This window comes from Solea solea, chromosome 14 (genome assembly GCF_958295425.1).
Source record: "Solea solea chromosome 14, fSolSol10.1, whole genome shotgun sequence".
In the NCBI taxonomy this organism is placed as follows: Eukaryota; Metazoa; Chordata; class Actinopteri; order Pleuronectiformes; family Soleidae; genus Solea; species Solea solea.
This window is the reverse complement of record NC_081147.1, coordinates 19,080,139-19,101,853: the sequence shown is the minus strand read 5'-3', so window position 1 is coordinate 19,101,853 and position 21,715 is coordinate 19,080,139. Positions and strand designations below refer to the sequence as shown.

Below are 21,715 nucleotides of genomic sequence, written 5' to 3'. Positions count from 1 at the left end.
TCAATGTCACATTTTCCACACATTTTTGAACATTTGCTCTTTATTTCTTGTGAAGTAGTAGCTTAGACAAAACAGAAAAGTAAGGCACTGCCCACCCAAACAGTTCATATACCAAAAATATATTACACTTCTAAAAATAAATACATGCTTATGTAATCTATGTTAACTCCTATGGCCCAGCCTTAGTGGTCAATAATTTGCATAGACTATATTAGGACTCTTAAAAGATTCATACAAAAATATGGACCAATTATTTGTAAGTACCCATTCCCTTCTTGGAGAGTTGAGTTATAAAGTGTTACATAACATGACGTAACAAATCCTTAAAAGCAACATTATACAAATATATATATTTATTATATGAGTTATTTCTGATATAATATTAGATTGCGTTATCAGTTATTTGTATAATAATCCTTCAGACAATATATTCTGCATGCCATTCTTTCATAATCTGAAACATACTCCTTCCATCTCATAGCTTTTAAAATTAGAAATATATAAAGTCTCTATAATTATAATAAATCTAATACAAAGTGTAACATTCACATCCAGATAATGCCACTAATTTGTTTATCTAAGTACAGAAAGAACTTTCTAAGGAGATGAAATGAAACAGATGTCATCTCAAACACACAGCGTCACAATGAACATTAGTGTTTTCCCAGGATCACAGGGCCGTCAGTCACAGCGTGAGGATGGTCGGCGAGTGCAGGGAGTGATCCGACTGGTCACCGCTGCTGCTGCTGCGGCGATGAGCGATCCCACAGGGTTGTGGAGCTTGAGACTGATGTGGTACAGCATGGGACGTGGTGGGGCTGTTGGTATCTAAAGAGGCGGACGGATATGTGAAAACCATACCAGCAGTGAATGGCATTAGTGATGGAGTAGAGGTGAGAATCGGGGTGTGGAGTGACTCGGACTCAGTGACAACAGCCAGGGCAGGCGTTGTCGCAGACTTGGTGGAGATGGTTATCTTTGGTTTGAGTTTCTCCATCTTCGATGGAAGTTGACGTCCAGGTCGGCTGGGTTCCTCGGGCTCTATTTTGATGCATCCCAAAGAGGAAACTGATGGACTTGGGTCAGAATCTGAATCAGATGACTCTATTTTGCAGATGGGACGATGAGCTTCCAGCACCAGCTCAAGCTTGTCTTTTTCCTTCTGTAATTCAGCTATTTCCTTCTGGAGACGGGACTTTTCATCTTCCAGCTGGTCAGTCTCCTACACCGGAGGAAAGCAGAGAAAGACATATGTCAATTATCTCATGCCCAAGTTAAAACAGTACCTTGACTTTCGTAGTATTAATGTTACAACTCTTAGAACATGTCCACTCACACTTTGGAGAGTGTCTGTGAGCTCCCGTCGACGATTGCGACATTTTGCTGCCGCCAATTTGTTCCGCTCCCTTCTTACTCTGCGTCTTTCCATCTCTTCCTGTGAAAGCTTGGATGAGAGAGAGAAGAACATTTGAAAACCTAAACTATAGTTTAATCTGATACAAAAAAATGACTGAAGTCAAATCCCAAGTCTAATTTTATGTTCTAAGTTGGACTTTCATTCTCTTGAACACAATCGTGTCTCAAATGTACAGTAGGAGACAAAAAGAGTCCGCCATTGGCAACGTGACACAGAAGAAATACTACCACCATGTGTCTGCTGTGAGTCACCACACTAACGGCGGCTGCCAGATTTTGAAATGCTTTTGTGCCTTTGTACCACCCTAACTCTGACTTCATCCAGCACCCTACTGAATAATTACCCTTCATCCCATATTTCCCGCCCTTTTGGGATGATGAGTCACACTCACACTCCAATAGTGACTCAGGTGTGAGTCACAGAATATGACTTGCCCCCTGTGAGTCACATGACAGTCCACTTCCTGTACCATGAAATTACATCTCCAGGAACACAGTCGTGAGTGGGATATGTGCCAATAAGTAAAGGAAATTGTATTTAGGGAATTTATGGTGACAAAAATGATGAATAATGTTCCCGTTGGTTGCAGTTGTGTTGAAGTGAGTCAAGCGGTTTTAAATGGCACGTTATCTTGCTTTGACAATAAACATTGCTCTGCTAACAGAAAGCAGATCATTACAAACACTGCGTCACGGAAGATCATTTTACTGAGTAAACACCAACTTATTGTAAACACAGAAGACAGAACACAAACATGGGGAATTTACTGCTTGTCTTCTCTTATAATAGAAAATTATGAAATGTTGAATAACATTTTCATAATCCTCCTATTTAGAAAACTGATTAATCTGATGTGTCATAGATATTCTATTAGTCTCTACACCTTTTAATCCGAGTCCCGCCTAGGAAAAAGCCCTTTTATAATCTCCCAATGACAATTATCATGAAATCCATGATCCCCAGGTTCCGTATAAATATGCTTTAGTATTAGTGTAAGACTCTGTTATTCAAGTACTGTTTTCTTACATGTTCATCCATCCTGCGTCTTGTCAAACCTGAAGTGTTTGTGGCTGCTCTTATGACGCCCGGTCTGATGAGATGGGAGTGGGAAGGTGGTGGACCTAGGCTCCGTGCCCCAGAGAGGGTTGGGTAAGGAGGTGCTGGTGATCTTGAAGGACCGGGTGGATGCATGAGGGAGGGTTGGACCAGCCACTGGAGGTCCTGGTTGGTTGTGATGGCATTGAGGCTTGGCACGAACTGACTGCTGCCAGCCATGGCATACTTCTATAAAACAGAATAATTCATTATTACGATGAAAAATGATCAAGTCAAACACCAAAAAAGCCAGCTTTGATTCTGGGTCTACAGTGTTACTACAGTGTAAATCTGTCCCAAAGACTTTGTCCCATAACTGTCATTAAGTTTGCCTCGGCCCAAAATGCGTGTTGGTGGGTTCTGATGACTATTGACAGGTTTTAGTTGAGAAAGTCTAACCCAAGACAGGTGCAGTCTGTAAAATATCTTAAATTGGATCATACTGTGCCTGACACACATAAAATGCTTTGTGGCTCATTACAAAGGATGATTTCCAGATTTCATCAGAGATCCTCATCACCCCATTTTGATTAAAGGTGGTCCAGGGATGGTGAAGCAGCAGAGAGTGACACATCATAAATCTGAGATATGGAATTCTTTTCAATGATAATGATATATGACAGTAGGGCATAATACATGTGTAATAGTGTTAAGACTGTGGTCTAAACTTACAAAGGTGTTGTAAAGTATGTGAGTAGCAAGTCACATTTCATTCTTCAGTATTCATTTAGTTTGTTTAACGTGACATTTAACTTTTTAAGTTTTTATTCATATTCTCCTGTAGTGCCTGACTCCCAGCTGTCAGATGTGGTTTAATTAAAGTTCACCTACCTGCTCTTGTGTGGTGGTGGTGCTGCTGCTGGTGTTTGACTCGGACACACTGCCTGTGTACGTCGGGTTGCCCCGTCCTTGATTCCCAAAGTTTCGGTACATCCTTCCTGTCAAATCCTTCAATGTCAAATGAGAAGAAAATTAGTCCCAGCTGCGGATAAATGCTCTTCAAACTACACGCAGTTACTTTCGTGTTGAGTTTTGTACGTCAATTCAAACTCCGGGTAAACCCACCACCGGTATTGCGGTAAGTCGGTAGAGTCCAAACAGGCACGTCGTCAAGGGGGATAAGGAAGACGAAATCGCCAAGCCCTTTTTTCAAATCGCGCTAAAACGCCAGAAAAATACTTTCAGTTTATTCCGTCATCGTTAGTCACTCGTTTACAAGCCAGGGTCTGGTTCTGGTTGCGAAGTTGTAAACTCTTAAAGCGGGACTATACTTTCACCACGCCCCTCTGAAATTACGGGAAATAGTGTTGTCTGGAATCTCTCACGAACCTTAACCACGTGCCGTGACGTCGTTGACCATATTTGGTGAGAATTTCCTCCTGAGAGTCATTCTTTCATACAGGGATTCCTCCTCACTCACACACACACACACACACACACACACAGCTTTACCTTACGTCTGATTCGAGTGTTTCTGGTTTCTTTTAAAATGGGAAAATATTGCCAAAATGTCCCACACACGTGGAAATGACACCACGTATACACATTTAACTGTTTTAAATATTACATATAGATATATATACATAAACAAATATAATTCTATATTAAATAATAATTTTAAAAAAAATGTAAAGCTGTGCAGGGTGATTGTTGTTAAAACAGAATGTTAAGCCTGTGACTTCAAATAGACACACACTGCTTTTGGAGTGTTAATAACGACTATATTTAGTTAAAAATGTGATTTTAACTGCTTGAAGTTGAGCCAACTTGTACTTTTACTTATTCATTTCATATCAGTGTAAAATGTATCCTCTAATAATAACCTGATCTTTGCATGATAATTTACATGAGCATGTAAAAATGTTGTTGTATATTTTGTACAATGACAAATAAAGGAAACTAATGTAATTTAATCTAAAAAAAAACAAACAAAAAAAAACATTTGGAACACAAAAATACTCACAGGCATTGCTATTGGGGTGAGAGGGGGGCAAATTGTGTTGTTGATTTTTTATTTACAAAAAAATTTGATTATGGCTTCAGTTTTAGACACATAAATCAGTGTGTGTGTTATAACTTGCAGTCCTTAAGGAAACACTCATAGTTGGTGTTGTCATGTAACAAAGTACACATTCTTTGTTAATGTAAAGTACCAAATTCATGTATCTGTACATTACATTGTAATATATATTTCTAGCAACTACATTTCCTCTAACTATCTTTGTTACTTGGTACTACTAAATAAAATCAGGAGAAGAGCGTTTCTAGCCATTCACCCATTCCTTATACCTATTCATATGCTGCAACATGGGGTTAAGTGTCTTGCTCAAGGACACATATAGACTAGCAGTGGCAGGAATTGAACCCACAGCCTGCCAATTGAAAGACAACTCACCCTACCACAGAGCTATCATGACTTAATCCTCTCTTTTTTAATACGTTTACTTTAATCACACCACACTACTTTTGATACTTTCGTACAGTAAATGTCTTATACTTTAAGACATTTACTTACCAGACCAGTCACCCTCTCTTAATGCTCACCCCTCAGCCCAAAGCAATCCAGAGTTGGGCCTGTAATGAATCAGTTTCAAGGTTACATTTGCTATATTACGAAATAGATCATAAAGTGTAGGCAAAGTTGGGTGCGGGTTCTTAATTGTGTTGGGGGTTTTTTGGCAACCACTCTCACTTACAAACCACATCAGCGTTTGCACACATGTCTGTGGAGATGAGTCAGGCAACTTCCACAAAGCTGCTCGTTTTATTTCAATGACTGTTTTTTCACTTGCAAGCACAGTATGGCTCCTACTGAAGATTAAAAAAAAAATGCTGTAGATTTGGTAAGTCTGTCAACAGCTGCTGACCTTGCAGTCCCTGAGGACAGAGTTCCCGGCAAAGGACGGTTTCTGTTAGCTGCTGACTGTTGCACCGGTGTCTCATGTTACTCTGAATACTACTCTTGGGAATAAGGATTGTCAATAAGCCTGAATATGTTAATTGAAAAGAAAGTCAACTAAAAACTTTTAGTCATAAACACTGTAAACTGATCATCTAATCTATATTAAGATGTTACTCTCAGTTTCCTTGTAAACAATGAATGAGGGATAGTGAACAAAAACAGAAGCTGCCAGGAGTCATTTAGCAGAGTCTACACCTGATGCTCACTAACCTATTCAACTTACACAGTCTCCTATTTCAGATTTGAACAATATCACACCCTGTGATAATGAAGACAGACATGCAAAATAACCCATTTAAGTCCAGGTTTGGTATCACAGGAGGGGAATATGGGATAAAGGTGAGTGTGAGATGACTAACGTGTCAGGAATGTGATGATGACACTTGCTATGTCTCTAATAGTGACATGTCACAACATGTTGACCACCATTTTTTTTCCCCTCCTGAGTACACTTCAATTCATTTTACCTGTTGCTACTTCCCCCCCTCAGTTTGATCAGGAAACTGCTCCACACATATAGAGATTTTGCCATTTGACCTTGGGTTAAATTCCATTGCAATTTACTCATCCTAAAAAATCTCCGCTCACCCACCCACACCCACATACTCATCCCACACACATGTGCGTCTAACTGCAACCTCATGCCACACAGACACTTGAATTTGTTTATTTTAGTGGGTGTAGCAGTTTGTATCTCTTTACTTCACACTTCAGTTCAATGGGTAGTGAACTGGTACTGAACTGTGGAGGTTTGAACATTTAGACCAATCTGATTGTCTCAGTCACGGTTTGTTGATGTAATGACATTCTGTCCTTTCTATAGAGGTTAAGATAAATGAACAGTTTCTGCAAGTAAATAAAATGTGAATGACATTGAATAGGAGGTGTGTAATGTAAATAATCTGTTTTTTCCTGAGGGAATTAGGTAATCCTGTTTAGTAAAAATGTGTGTCTCCTTGTCACCTGAAGCACTGACCCTTTACAACAAACATAGTACAAAGCCTTGAAATGACTAAAATACCACATACTCTAGAAGTCCTGACTGTTGTCAAGTAGCTGAGGTTAGAGCAGCACTACAGCCACAGACACAGCTATTGCATTATACACCAGTCACAACACTGTTTTGATGTGATGACTGACTGATGCTGTTTACAAGTTGCTTATTTCATTAACTCATCATGAATTTTTAATTTGGGTATGGGTCACAGCTCTGAGTAGAAACTGTAGTTTCTTAAAATATAGTCAGTCAAAAGGACACATAATTTTAACTGAAAAAAATTATTGATTAATGAGAAGCTGAAGCCAGGATGTTTATATTAACAGTTCCAACTCTTTTTACAAGACGTCTAGTTCTTATCATTATAAATGTATATTTTAAAAGCACTCTGCGGCTAAGTTAGAACGAATAATAATTTTCAAACAGACTGAAACTAATTTAATTATACAATGTTTAAGTATATAAAATAGCATTAAATGGAAATAGGTATGAGTGGAGTACAACATACATAATGGAATTTAAGTCACATAGATTCAGAATTTATATTCAGAAAGTATAATCCTACACTAATGGACTTTAAATTGCCTTTCTATTGTACATATGTATGTATATGTATGTATATGTATATATATCTATATATATATATATATATATATATGTGTGTGTGTGTGTGTGTATATATGTATACGTATATATACATATACTTACACATTGCTATAATAACATTGATCAGCTGTATCATTTTTACTGATTCAGCTGACTAACAGTCCATGAAAACAACTATTGGACACATATCAAAGGAGCATCAAATCAGTCAGCTGGAAGAAGAAAGAATACAGTCATTTCTGGGTTTTCTCAACAAAAGCAACAAGCATCTACTACAAAATTCAAACTTTAAACTATATGGTTATTTACTGTGGGTTGTGATGAGCACTTTTAGATAGTTGTAAAAGTGGTTTGTTCTCAAAATTCCTTTTCTTAGCATAATGGTGCACATTATTTACCCTTTTTTCTTTTTTTTTCTTCTTGCCACGCAGTCACTGTGAACTGAACCAGCCCCAGTGAATGGGTGGGATCTGTCCAACACTTCCATAGCCACGTAGCTAGCTACAAGCGTTAGCTTCGCAGGTAAGAGCTTGGTCTTTTTGTTTTCATTCCCCCATTGTCGTAATATTATACAAACAAAAGGCTGTGTTGACATTAATAATGACAACAGTTAACGTGTGTTTATCGTATGTTCGTGTCGGCGTAGCACTCCGCTGACAATATGCGACAAGTACTTAGCTTGTTTGCCTAGGTAGCGTTAGCTCAATTAAAATAACGTTTCTACGAAGGTTAGCTTAGCAACTACCAAGTGTTAGCACACAAGTGTTGTGTGTCTGTCGCTTTTGTGTTAGCCATGGCGTGACATTTAGATAGTTCACTTAAATGTTCAGAGGGACTGGTGTGATTAAATGTTGCTAACGTTTCACTCCGACTTTATTTCTAGCTAACGTCAGCGGACGTTACAATGGATTTGCCACATCAGGGATACCGAGCATGTAAGTGTGAAAATGAATAACAGTTTACCATCTGTTAACTTTTTTCTTTCTTTTTTTTAAACAACAACCCACAGTGGCTCCTTCCTACTTTTCATCTGTAGCCAGATGCACACAGCTCATCATACTCAACTAGAAAGTGCTCCACACCTAGAACCATATTTCACAATATTAAGTTCGTTTTTCCTTGCGTCACACCTTTATAAAGTCATATTGTATGCTTTGTGGCTCAAGTTTCTTTCACATTAACTAATGCAACATCTGTGAGTTTACACAATGGTGTAGGTGTTGCTAGAATCTAAAGGTGATGAAAGAAAACTCATTTGTTTTGATGCAGTGAACAATGACTAAATCTTCCCTTAAAAGTTGTGGTACTTTTGTGATCATTTGTTCGTGCATTGTTTGCAAAGTTGCTTGCCTTAAATTTCCCCTTGAGGACAAATTAAGTATTTAAAATTGAACTTAATCAAAGGAGATCAGGGAGGGATCCAAATCTGGCCTTGAGAACACAATGTTTCTTTGCGAAAGACGATCTGTTTAAACACTTCAGTCAGATTCTACCCTTTTTGCATTATTTTTTTAAAGGGTTGAATTAAGGTAGAGAAAAAACTCAGTGAGTGCAAACCTCTGCCAAGGCTGCTCAGTTACCCACACTGTCAGTATACCTATATCGCGCAAGTGTCTTCTTTTATTTTTTTTCTAAATCTGGATCTGTGTACAGATCACTACTAAACTCTTAATAATTTATTCTTCTGACCATAGCCTACGTTGCCAGAAAATATCATCCAAATCTGCTGCTCACAAACAAACATAGCCAAAAATGTAACCTCCTTGATGGGGATACTAGTGCCATGTTGAGCACTAAAATATGCAAATTTGTGTAGCACAGATAACTACAACAGATGGATAAAGCTCAGTAGTGTTAGTGCTTCAATAAATCATATCTTTATCCACTGATGTACGGTACTGTGCAAAATGTTATGGTACTAAAGTAAAATAGAGTGAGCGGCTCTGTGGGGATCAGACCATCTGCTACAGGACTCCTTTTCCTTGTTTCTCAAGATACTGTATCTTTTTACAACTCGGGCTATCACTGTGGGAGTGCTGTCATGTTGCAGTGGATTTAGGACCAAACAAATCTGATGTTTTTGCATGATGGAAAATCTCATTGACTATGGCATGTGGACAGTATTGCACATGGGATGGATGGGATAATAAATACAATACAACAGTGATACAAAACAAAACCTGCATACTGAAATGTTTATTACAAATTTTATTTTTGGTGTTTTATCAACAATTGAAAATCATATATTTGAGATATGATGTAATGCAGAGCTGCAGCAAGTGTGCCTCACAAACTTGAGTACATCCTAACTGACTTTGAAGGTCTCTTAAGTAGATTTGTTGGATTTGGAGTAACCAAAGTGAGATTAAAAAAGTCCTACAAAAGTTTCATTTGTTGGTCAGAGCAATGTATTTCTATACACTGAATATAGTTTAAGTATCTTCAGTGATAGGTTAATGTACATATAAAACAAGGATTTCTTTGTTTGTGTGCACTTGATCTTTATTCGGCTTCTTCTGTTAGGGGTCGCCACAGTAGATCTCACTCTATCCCATATTGTTTTCAGTGATCCGCATATTGCAATTAATATTTTGGCTAGTAAAGTAGTAATTCTATGAAATAATCTCTTTCTGCATTCATCATTTCCAATTTCCAGCTAAACAGAGAGGTCGTACCGCTCCCTCCGCAGCAGATTCTGTCCTTTTCGATGATACCAGCTCTGCAGCACCAGCAATGAACAGTCAAGGATACTACACTCCTGGGTACAATATGGCAGGACCCTCAAATGACATGCAGGGAGACGCTGGAGTGAACAACCTGTTTGCTGACCCAATGGCAAATGCTGCAATGATGTACGGCTCGTCCTTGGCCAACCAAGGAAAGGATATGGTAAACAAAGAGGTAAGGAAAGGGAAGATGATCACAAAGTCCGTTAGGCAAACCTGTGCAATGCTGTATGTGTTCAAGAGGGGTATGGGAATATTAATATAAATTTAGGTTATGACCTCGATTTGGTAATAGGCACCAATTTCTCTTAATGACATGCTTACATTATAAAACATATGGGTTTAAATACACATATAACCTCATTCTGAACAATTTTCTCAAGGTTGTAAAGCTTCTCTGTAGCCATAGTACCAAGCTTACAGATCTAAACCTAGGCTGTTTCACAACACATTTTGTATACAATAACATATTAGGTCTACAGAGTTTAAAGTAATCTGAAACACCACTGTTTTATCACAGCTGTGCCTTTCTGTGTGATAAAGTGATTTGAGGTTTTTATATTTAAGAACCACACATGTGACACGGTCTCCTCAGAAGCAGCACAATACCCTCATTTAATATCAGTCGCATGCATTCAGAGCCTTTTTCACTATTTGAGATTAACAGTATAATGGGTATCATTTTATAAGGTCACAAGTTTACAGGTTTTCAATTACGCCGTCTCTCTTTATAATGACTTTAATGTAGCCTGTGGCTGGCAGATATGTTTTTGTTCTACTGGTTTGATAGCTTTAATGCTTAGGTGGTTCCGAATGCATAGACAGGGTGGGAAGCTAAAGTGATGCACAGTCCCGAGGGCAAGGACAGCCTTGTTTAAATTGCATTTATTAACTTTGGCAGACTGTCGCGCCTTGTTTGTTTATCGTTCATGTTTGCCCTGCTTCTTTTCAGATCGGAAGATTCATGTCTATGAACAAGCTGAAATACTTCTTTGCCGTCGATACTCGATATGTACTGAAGAAACTCATGATCCTCATGTTCCCATATACACATCAGGTAATCAGAATTACTGTTCATTATCAGACTTTGTCCCACATCACTGCATTGAACAACATATAACTTGTGTTAACTTACTGGGATAATCAGGCAGTTAATCACTGTTCCAGCTTCATTTGTGAACAGCATAATGCTGAAATTACCGCTGAAGTTGTAAAAGCACAGTGAGCTTAGTCAATTCCCACACACTTTAACTTCTTCAGATTGTTAACTTAGTCGGTGTTCCAAACATCCTGTGCCCTGATGATGTACAAATAACACAAAGCAAACTCTCCTGATAACAAAAATAATAACAAAAACAGTCAAACACTGGCAGCATTTGGAAATATTCAATATAAGGAGGCCATTAGTGATAATTATCAAGTTTTTTTCCCCATTAATTGATTAGTTGTTTGGTCTGTAAAATGCCGATTACTGGTGAAAAATGACTAACTGTTTCCCAAACCTCAAAAACACCTTAATTGTCCTCAACTTATTTGTTTTATAGAAAAAATACTCACTCACTCATTAATGAATTATCAAAATAGTTGACAATTTTTTTAGTAATCAAGTAGGGAACAATTAATCAGTTAATTGTTGTGCCTATACATCTTGATCTGTGATTTGCTGGATAATCCAACCCATATCTTTATGGTTTAACTGGTATGATATCTATACAGGATAATAGTGTGGCATCATATTTTGCTTTAACCATCGTAGGAAATGTGTTCAGGACATCTTGATAACTTGTCAGTAGACTACGCTGTTCAAGAACAGCAGTAGCATTTGACAATGTGAACCTGCACCGACAATGGGAAAATAACAGCATTGTCCCAAAATGTGTACTCAAATCCTGATAAACTATATTCGTATGCTACTTCTGTTCTCATAGCTATTGAAAGGTTATTAATAAGCCATAGGGTCGCAGCAGGTCACTGTCAAAACCAAAATTGCGCAATTATTTTGTCAATGTGATGCACAAAGTAGCACTGAGCATTATTTGCATGTAACTCTGTTGGACTCCTACAGGATGAGTCATACTGTGTTTGTGTGTTCTTGGTAGGACTGGGAAGTTCGTTACCACCGGGACACTCCACTAACTCCAAGGCAAGATGTAAATGCGCCTGATCTTTACATACCAAGTGAGTTTTTTCTATAAATGCAGTCTTCATAAGGAGTATTTTGAGATGTCTGTGTAATTTATCAAATACACTTTTTGTATTTTAGCAATGGCTTTCATTACCTACATTTTACTCACTGGGATGGCCCTCGGCATCCAGAAAAGGTGAGTAATCCTCTTGTATTTCATTTGTTGACACACAATAAATGTTTTGCGTGAAGAAGTTTAAACACTCTTGTGTGTGGTTGCCCTTGCGTGAAGGTTCAGTCCAGAGGTTCTCGGTCTTTGTGCCAGCACTGCCCTCGTGTGGATCATCATCGAGGTCTTGGTGTTGCTGCTGAGTTTGTACCTGATGACTGTGCACAGCGACCTCTCCACCTTTGATCTCATCGCCTACAGTGGATACAAATACGTTGGGTAAATAGATCTCGCATGCAAATATCTCTTAAGTGGATTAGTCATCCTTTATTGGCAAAGCGAATAAGGGTCAGACTCAAAACACTTATTATGTAATCGCACGCTAGACGACTTGATTATCATTCACTTCATTGATCACATTGTATTTTTACATACAAGTGCATTTTAAAAAGAGTGTGAATGTATCTCTTAATGTTTGTCCTCCAGGATGATCTTCACAGTGTTGTGTGGCTTACTGTTTGGCAGTGATGGGTATTATGTGGCCCTCGCCTGGTCCTCTTGTGCCCTTATGTTCTTCATTGTAAGTATTTTATCATCCACTATATGTGTGACTCAGAAAAGGAGATTATCACAACTTTTAATTGCATATATTATGACTTAATCATAGTGAGAATATTCAAATGTTATGAACAGTATTTCTACACAACCTGCTGTAAAGTAATATTGTGTAGTTTTTTTTTCCAAAACTAGAAGTCACATAGTGTCAATACAGTACAATATAATACATCATTATTGGAAGGTTGAAGTAGAGTAGACTAGCACCTCATGTGTCCACACAAGCTAAAAAAAATGCTGGTTTTGTCTATGGACTTTGGTGCAGAAGAGTAAACCGTTTACAAGCTTGTGTTTAAAGTTGGAATATAAGTGTATGGTTATATCTTGACAAGTTAAATGAGTAAATGAGTAGACCAGTTCCACACGTGTCCCAATTTTTAAGATGAAACTGCAACCAGTTGCTGGTTAGTTGAGCAAAAAACTAGTGGGACCTGCTTGTATTAAGTCTGTTCTTTAAGCCGACGATGTCAGGTATGGCATAACCAGTTTTAGTTGTTTCCACCTGCTTTCAGTCTTTGTGTTTAGCTAAGCACAACTCATGAGAATGATATCATATCTAATTGTGTCATCTTACTCCTGACAAGATGATGCGTAAGCATATCTCCCAAAGTCTTGGACTTGTCCTTTAAGTACCTCAGCATTATAACCTCTACAGTATCAATGTCGGTGTGAATAGCTGGTTTCAAGATGGTCTTTTCTCTGCAGGTTCGATCTCTGAAAATGAAGATCCTTCCCTCTCTCTCCTCGGACACAATGGGAACTGCATCAAGTGCCAAACCTCAGTTCCGCCTTTATATCACCGTGGCCACTGCAGTCTTTCAGCCAATCATTATATACTGGTTAACCTCTCACTTGGTCAGGTGACCTCGAGGCATTTAATAACCCATGTGTTTTTTCCATGTGTCCATGTGTACTGGACCCAAAAAAAAAGTGGTTGTTGAATATTTGTACAATGACCTTTATACACTTTTGTCAGTACGTTCAGAACACATGGAGACAGAGTTGAGCTGCAGCGTGTGTGCAGCAGCTCGCAGCAGATGTCAATAATGCAGTTGTTTTATTGATTTAACAAGAAAATGAGAGAGAAAAATAACTCCCTGGAAGACTCTTGTTTTACGCCTTGAATGTACAGCAACTCTGCCACCTGCTTATTTTTGGCCACTGACATTTGAAGACAAGGGATTTAATTTTGATTTAATTGGTTTCAGTTTGTGTTTTATTTTATTTACAGTATAAATTTACTGTCCGTTCTTTCCAGTATATACATGTCACTGCCAGACAGAACACACACCACACACAGACATGATTCAAGAAGTACCTTTTTTTGGTATGGTAATGTTGCTGCATTACCTCCCCTCTCCTGTAAAGCCTTGTTTTTATTTATCTACATTTGACAAAGCATGGCAATGTTTGGAACTTTTTGTAGGGGAAAAAAATAAATATATTTGGCGTTGTTGGATTCAGCTTTAACAGTTCGAGACATGTTTTGTGGGTTTTTTTATGCGTGCGATTTCCTTTCCATGCAACGTTAATATACAGATGTTTTACTGAGAATTACTGTTCTGATTCTTTCTGTGGCATTATATTTTGTGCAAACATATTTCACAGGCCAGTTTAATCATTTATACTTAAACCTTTTTAAAAGGATTATGTATTTGTAACAAATGTATTTATTCTGCATATAATTGAGTTATTGCACTTGTGAGTGAAGATATTTCATTCAGGCAAAAGTGGCAGTACAACAGTGTAGAAATATATTTACAGGTAAAATTCATGCTTTTAAAATTATTCTTACATGCATATTGCAAGAAATGGCACAAAACCATGAGTAAAGCCAGTTTTAGTGTCTTCATAAACGATTCAGTATATTATTTTTATAGGGGAAGCATGAAGAAGAACTATAAATGCAGGTTTTTATTTAAAACAGAGTATATTGTTACTCTCTTTGTGCCTTACTGAAGTTCTGTATCTCAACTGGCGCTGTGTCAGCTTACCACCCGCCATTTTATGACTCTTGTATTTTCTCGCTGCTTTACGACTTTATTGTCTTTGAGAGAAGATATACTATATATATATATACACTATGTACATTAAACAGCATGTTGAATTCCTTTTTTTTTGCTCTGCTGGTCGGTGGGAGACTGTGCACGTGTAGCGGGAGCGTGCACGGGACCGCGCAAAAACGCAGAGCGTCCTTTTCGTTTCCATGGCAACCGCAGACGGCAACACAGCACCGAGGCAGAAGTGTCCGACTCAAGACCCGAGTCAGTTTTAACACCGCGCTTTTTAATTTTTTAAAACTTTTCCAACGAGCAGGTTCTGGAGTTGAAGTGAATCTGAAGTGTGACAGATACCGTGTGGATAATTTGGTGAGTACATACATGATGTTTTTGTTTCTGTAGTAGCGGCTGCTGCTGCTGCTTATACCTGTGTGGAGAAAAGGCGGCTTTCTTTGACTGTATGAAACTTTATATTGTTCCGCCATTTGCCTGCTGAATGGCGGATGTTATTGCTGTGTAAAGCCATGTGGTGTCACATGCAAACTTTCTGAGCGGGTTGAGTTCATTTTAACATGTGGTAAAGTCGATCACGTTTAAGTTAGTGAAATCATTTTCACCGTCTGCAAACGTACAAGCTACAATGAGCTGCGTCTCTGCACCTGTACACCTGGACAAGTATACACACACACACACACACACAGAGGACTTTGAACGTCCTCTGGTAGATTTTCATCTGAGTGGAACAAGTAGCTAACATTTAACTGAATTAATTTCCTTGAATCACCTCTTTGCAGTCTGAAAATATGTGAAAACCAGAGAATGTTATAAAAAAAATGTATCCACCAGGGGTGTGCAACCTGCGGTTCTAGAGCCACATGTGGCTCTTCAGCCCCTGCAGTGGCTCCTTGTCCCAGTAAAAGAAACATATTGTATTTAAATATTTGTCTTTCAAAGTGAACTCCTCTCACTTGGAGATCAAGGCGATAAGTAAAAGTTTTAAAAAATGTGTCACATCCTATTTCTAAAAACCTCCCTAAACTCAACAAAAATTAAAAGAACCACATAAAATTGTAGAAAATATAGTTTTTATATCCATATAAAAAACTATACAAGATGTTATCTTCATTTTATGGATCAAATAGGTTTTGCGGCTCCAGATTAATTATATTTAATTATAAAATGCTGATACTAGAGGTTGCAGACCCCTGGTCTATACAATAGATATAAATGGAATATATAGAAATAAGCTCTTCTGGATGTTGTTAAACCCTTACGTGAAGACGTTTTTTGCTTTTCTGCAATGTCTATGATGTACTGGAGTAGTAACTTGCTGCAGGTGATCGATGAGAATCACAAAGATGATGATTGATTCCTTTACAATTGACCAGTGACAAAGTGGTGCTGTGTAAACCAATTAATAATAAACAAGAATATGGAGAGCAAATATCACATCAAGAAATGTGTAACATACCAATAAATTACAGTTAAAATTGAACATGTCACATAATCAAAACGTTTCACACAGTCAGAACGCCATGTCAACCTTACTGTGAATTATTCACTCACTGACCACATTTTTCAAACTCCATGAGCTCTTGTCATCCAGAGGTGTCATCCAATATATAATCAAATGTAGATATTTGCAGGTGGAAATCCTTAGTTTCTTTTTATGCATTCATCTCTTTTCAGGTGTGGTGCAGCTGAATGATCCTGGACGTTTCCTCCTGAGAGAGAGAGATGGATAACAGCTCTCAGACACTGCCACTCTCGCCCCCATGTCACACCTCTTTAGAAGAGTCTCTGCCCTTCTCCTCTTCGCCGCAGCAGCTCTGCTCCAACGGCCACATTTCACTCCCACTATCACCTATTTCCTTCCCCCCGTCCCCTACCTCACTATCTCCAGCCACAGCAGAGTCCCTCCAATCCTTCTCCCCGCTCTCACACTGCACAGCATCTCAGTACCTTGAAGGACAACATGTAGATTACCTGAGTCCTGCAAACACAGCTGACCAGGACGACCTGACCTGCCTCAACTGGCTTCATCAGCGAGGGAACCTGCTGCCACTGCAGCCTCTTCCCAAAATGACACCACTGCCTCAGATGGATTCCTCCGCACACAGCCAGCCTCTTCCCGCCTCGTCCAAGCCGCCGTACTCCTTCAGCAGTCTGATTTTCATGGCAATAGAAGAGTCACCAGATAAGAGACTTCCGGTGAAGGACATCTACGACTGGATTGTGAACAATTTCCCCTACTTCAGGACGGCCTCTGGAGGCTGGAGGAATTCCGTTAGACACAACCTGTCCCTCAGCAAGAGCTTCTGTCGCATTCAGAGGGACAAGAGCCAGGTAGACTCAGTTTCCACAGTGATGACGTATACTGTAGCACGGAGCTGTTCAACTTCAGGAACTTAGCTCGTGTTTTGTGGGCCTCACTGAATATTTGAAATAATAAAAAAAAATAGTTTGGCTTAAAATAAAGGTATATTTATAGCAAATATATTACTACAAGGCAAAAAAATAGCCTTTTAATTTGGCATTATAATCAAATCCAGACTGCAGCCAGTCCACATTACAGGTGGGACAGAGTTGGACATTCAAGAGACGTGCAAAAGTTAAATCCCACGCCAGCAGACAAGAACATGAGGCATTTTATTTTGTCAACAATTGCACATGATTCACATGGCGTCACTTAACTGTGTTGAGAGGATGCTAATAGTAGCTGGACATTGAGAAATGCAGTCATTGCATAGTAAGCACACCAGGTCAGTGCTCGTACTCGCTGGCAAAGTAAAAAAAAAATATTACTCTGTCTATTTGCACAGGAACAGACTATTTTCACTTCCACTAACGTGAGCTGTCCACTAGCCAATGACAGCCCAGCCCTATCATGGGTGGGCCCTTGAGACTCAGCTGCTCTTCTTTAACTAGTTTTATCATAAAGTCAGCTACAGAGAGTTCAGTTGAACTGGTGCTGCTGTAGCATGTGCAGAGAATATGCCTCATGTTCCAGTGTGTAAGAATAAGTGTCATCCAAAGGTGCGACTGCATGCTTACTGTAACAAAACGGAGGATTTCTCCGCCCAACGCTGGGCGGCAGGATGGCGGGGGACTTTGCCTTAATATAAATACAAATACAGACTTATTCTAGTACCTTAAAGGGATAGTTGAGTAAGAGTGCAAGTATCTGACCAGAAAATGACTTTGGTAGAAGTTGAAGTCACTTTTTTTATAATATTACTTAAGCAAAAGTCTTAAAGTGTATGACATTTACTGTACTTAACTATCAAAAGTAATTTTTTGAAATGAAATATACTTAAGTTTAAGAAGTAAAAGTATTAAAAAAGTGAGGAGTTAGGATTGAGCCATGGTAGCTCAGTGGTAGGGCGAGTTGTCTTTCAACTGGAAAGCTGTGGGTTCAATTCCTGGCCCTGTAGTCTATATGTGTCCTAGAGCAAGATGCTTAACCCCATGTTGAAGTGTGTGAATGGGTGAATGGTAAAATTGTAGTGTAAAGCAGCTCATCAAGACCCGAAAAGCTCTATATAAATACAGACCATTACCAACTCTTCCTCTTCTTCTTCTCATTTTATTTGGTAGTAACGAGTAACAAAGATAGTTAAAGAAAATGTAGTGGAGTAAAGGATGCTAGAAATATAAATAATGTAAGTAAAGTACAGATATGTGAATGTTGCACTTCATTACAACACTGCGACTATGAAAAGAAAATCTTACACACTGGACCTTTAAATTGTGAATCACTGCCTCATAGTGCAGTTAGTGTTTAAACGGCACTACAGGGACTTTATTAAAACGTGCTCAACATGTGTGTTTCCACGCTTTAATGTTGTCAGCATCGCTCACATGTAACACCAGTGCCTGGGTTGTTGCTGTGTGAGTAACTGGCGGTGGTTTTGTGTTATTGTTTTCAGACGGTGGGGAAGGGATCGCTGTGGTGTGTTTGTCCAGAGTATCGGCCCGCGCTCCTCGAGGTGCTGAAGAAGACTCACAGTTATCACAGCACCAGCATTAATCTGATAAACAAGCCCACACTGTGAGTATGAGCACGTGGTTCAAGTTTGCACAACTGTGGTTTTCAAGCCAAGCGAGAAATGAGTAGGTACATATAGGTTTTTTGTTTTTCATTCATTCATTATCAGCTCATGTTCCATGAAGATGATACCTGATAATTTCATGTTTAAAACAAGTGCACATGTAGTGGGGCTGAACAGTTTTATATAAATATCTAATTCAGATTCTTTTGACTGAAACTGCGATATGATGAAAGGGAATGGTAATTTTGACATATTTACATATGTCATTTTCATTTGAATAACATATTTAAAATGATTACTGTGTGATATTTGTTTCATTTTCAAAATGATTACGTATGAAATGAGTTTACAAAGACTGAACATTGATCATTTTTAGTTTGTTTTGTAAACAAACAGTTCCGTTTCAGTGATTTTTTTATTTTATTTCAGTTCACAAAAATGTTTTTTCAGTTTTAGTTTTCATTCGCTTTTGTTAACCGTAATAACCTCACTCGCTTCTCACTTGTGGTCTTTCACACTTTAATTTTTTTAAGTGTTTCCTCTGAATAGGCCGAGTTGTAAATGCGTATGCGTTTCCTCCTCCTCCTGTTGTGTTTGAGGTGCTGCTGAATATATTTACATTTCAATGACTTTGCCTTTTCCTGAGGATTATTTTAAACAAAGCAGACAAACTAATATTTACTCAGTCGTCTAAGTGTGTTGTCATGTTGCGTGCAGGTTGGACGGAGCTGACTATGGGCTGCCTGCAGTGTGTGACTCTATGGACATCTCAGGTTGGTAATGTGGGCCCACAGTGGGCTCATGTCACTTAATTAGCATAGGAACTTTCATGTTTGACCCTTTATGAATTTTTTATAGTCCACAGTCTGTTTAATCAATGGCGTAACAGCCTTCTGTGACACTTTTATTACCTGCAGCCATTCTGCGTCTCCACGGCGTTCTCAGCATGCAACATTGTTCCTGTGTTTGTGTTCAGTTTTCATGGCAACAACCTTCTATTACCGTGGCAACCCAGCATAAGCTTGGCTCAGAGTCCTTTATGTCCCCCTCGTTTTATTTCAGAGCCTATGTGCTGCATTGGCCCGTGTGCTCGCTGGTGAAGCAAGAGACAATTGCATGTCCTGCCCGTCATTAATATTGATGTCTTATCGTATCACTCATATCCTGCGTGTTTGCTGTATTTGTAACAGTAGCTAAACGTCCCTGCGGCGCATATTTACAACACTGCCGCACACGTAACGTCACGGCGTAAGACAAAAGACAACAAACGGTAACACATAGGACACTACGAACATGAGTCAAGAACTTTATAGGCAGCTCTGTAATCCTATTACCTCTTACTTCCACACAACACAGTAAGGCAAAGATGATTAATCGACTAATCAATTGGTCCATAAAATGTCAGAAAAGTTGATCAGTGTTTCTCGAATGTCTTGTTTTGTCCACAAACCAAAATGATTTCTTTGTGATATAGAGCAAAGAAATTCACATTCAAGAAGCTGAAAAATCAGAAAAAAACACAAACCAATTAATCGATTATCAAAATAATTAATTGTTTCAGTCCTAACTAGGAGTTACAGAAATGGCAGTTAAAAAATAATCAGAATTGTTATATTAAGCACTAATGTGCTCATCATGATATTGATTAAGAATTAAAGCTGCAGGTTGTAAAAAAAACTTTGGACATGTTTAACCTATTATTTCTTTTATGTTTTTTCATACAGATGCTCTTTCTGAAACACTCCTCCTCCCCTTGCATTCTCCCCAAACTCTCACCGCTGATAATCCATCCTTTGCTGAAAACTCAGCGTGCCCTTTGACCCCGGATCACGAGGAGCTCGTCTCAATGGAGTCGATTGACTACCAACAGGAGGAGGTGATTGAGGACATGGAGAAGGACCCGCTGTCAGACAGCGGCTACATCGAGTTGCACTACTACCAGTCTCAACAGTATCAGTACCTGGTTCTGCCCGGTGACACCGAGCTAGACCTGGAGACTGTGGAGATCTTTCAGCTGGATGCAGAGGCTCAGGAGGCCGCTGGCTCCCTGCTGGATCTCGCAGGTGGTGGATATTAGTTAGATATCGAACAAATAATCCAGTGACAGATACTGGATCTATGATTGGGTAAGGATTTCTGGTGAATTGACTGGTTCTTGTTGAGACACAAATACATGTACTGCCCCAAGGATTGTGTAATTACTGATGGACTAACACAACAGTGTTGTCACATGTACCCAGGCACTTTTTATTGCAGCAGCTGAATTAAGCATCATAACAAGTCATATATATAAAACACAAAACTGGACTCAGGTTTGAGAGTCTAACGTTAAACTGACATGCAGTATATTTTAAAAAAAAAATGACACGAGAGGAAAGTACTGTGTAGTATTCAATACAATAAGTTTCCTCCTGTCATTTAAAAAAAAAAAAAAAAAAAATGTAATGGTCATTTTCAAGGCTGGAAGGACTGTTTTGTTCTAACTATTGATTTCCAAATTAGATCTATAATATAAATAACATTTGCAGCAAGGGTTCTGCGCTCTGCCAACTTCAAACTCAATCTTCTACCAATTATTAAGAATGTTTTTAATTGAGGTTGTTTTTAAAATGTTGTCTTTCTTAAAGTAGTTGTGTAATAGGTCCAACTATAGATTGTACTCAAAAAGTGAAAAACTCTACTTGTTTTTCTATTTGAATTTTTTCCATTGTCACAGACCTTTGACTTTCCAGCTCTGTCTGATTTTTTGTCATTTGGCAGCCTGGATGTGACCTGGGAAACTCATCGAAGCTATTTTAATTTTTACTTATCATTATTATTATTATTATGTAAGATCAACTCACTGCCATTTAAACCATTTACATATCACATAACATATTTACATACATTGCTTCCCTGTTTGTAAATTGTATGTATTTCGGAAAATGATTCAGGATTTTTTAATCTAACAA

At 38.6% G+C, this 21,715-nt stretch overlaps 3 protein-coding genes across 4 annotated transcripts; 2 read left to right on the top strand and 1 right to left on the bottom strand.

Annotated features, from left to right (window-relative positions):
- Positions 1 to 10: 10 nt before the first annotated feature.
- Positions 11 to 3,764, bottom strand: fosl1a (FOS like 1, AP-1 transcription factor subunit a). Of its 2 annotated transcripts, XM_058650170.1 has the most exons (5): positions 3,578 to 3,762; positions 3,344 to 3,460; positions 2,444 to 2,701; positions 1,337 to 1,444; positions 11 to 1,222 (listed from the first exon to the last, which is right to left on the bottom strand). In XM_058650170.1, the coding sequence occupies exons 2-5, from the start codon at positions 3,443 to 3,445 to the stop codon at positions 686 to 688; spliced, it is 1,005 nt and encodes a 334-aa protein (XP_058506153.1). In that variant the 5' UTR covers positions 3,446 to 3,460; positions 3,578 to 3,762; the 3' UTR covers positions 11 to 685. The 2 variants fall into 2 exon arrangements, with proteins under 2 accessions (XP_058506153.1, XP_058506154.1); XM_058650171.1 differs by having other exon boundaries at positions 2,444 to 2,698; positions 3,344 to 3,764.
- A 3,640-nt stretch (positions 3,765 to 7,404) lies between these two features.
- On the top strand, positions 7,405 to 14,187 carry yif1a (Yip1 interacting factor homolog A (S. cerevisiae)). Its single transcript, XM_058648934.1, has 9 exons — positions 7,405 to 7,599; positions 7,961 to 8,012; positions 9,734 to 9,978; positions 10,756 to 10,860; positions 11,903 to 11,981; positions 12,067 to 12,124; positions 12,221 to 12,376; positions 12,584 to 12,677; positions 13,418 to 14,187. Exons 2-9 carry the CDS (start codon positions 7,982 to 7,984, stop codon positions 13,574 to 13,576), a joined length of 927 nt encoding a protein of 308 aa, XP_058504917.1. The 5' UTR covers positions 7,405 to 7,599; positions 7,961 to 7,981; the 3' UTR covers positions 13,577 to 14,187.
- Positions 14,188 to 14,887: 700 nt separating this feature from the next.
- On the top strand, positions 14,888 to 21,054 carry si:ch211-145o7.3 (forkhead box protein N2). Its single transcript, XM_058650201.1, has 5 exons — positions 14,888 to 15,081; positions 16,402 to 17,058; positions 18,642 to 18,763; positions 19,482 to 19,537; positions 20,489 to 21,054. The coding sequence occupies exons 2-5, from the start codon at positions 16,450 to 16,452 to the stop codon at positions 20,839 to 20,841; spliced, it is 1,140 nt and encodes a 379-aa protein (XP_058506184.1). The 5' UTR covers positions 14,888 to 15,081; positions 16,402 to 16,449; the 3' UTR covers positions 20,842 to 21,054.
- The last annotated feature ends 661 nt before the right edge of the window (positions 21,055 to 21,715 follow it).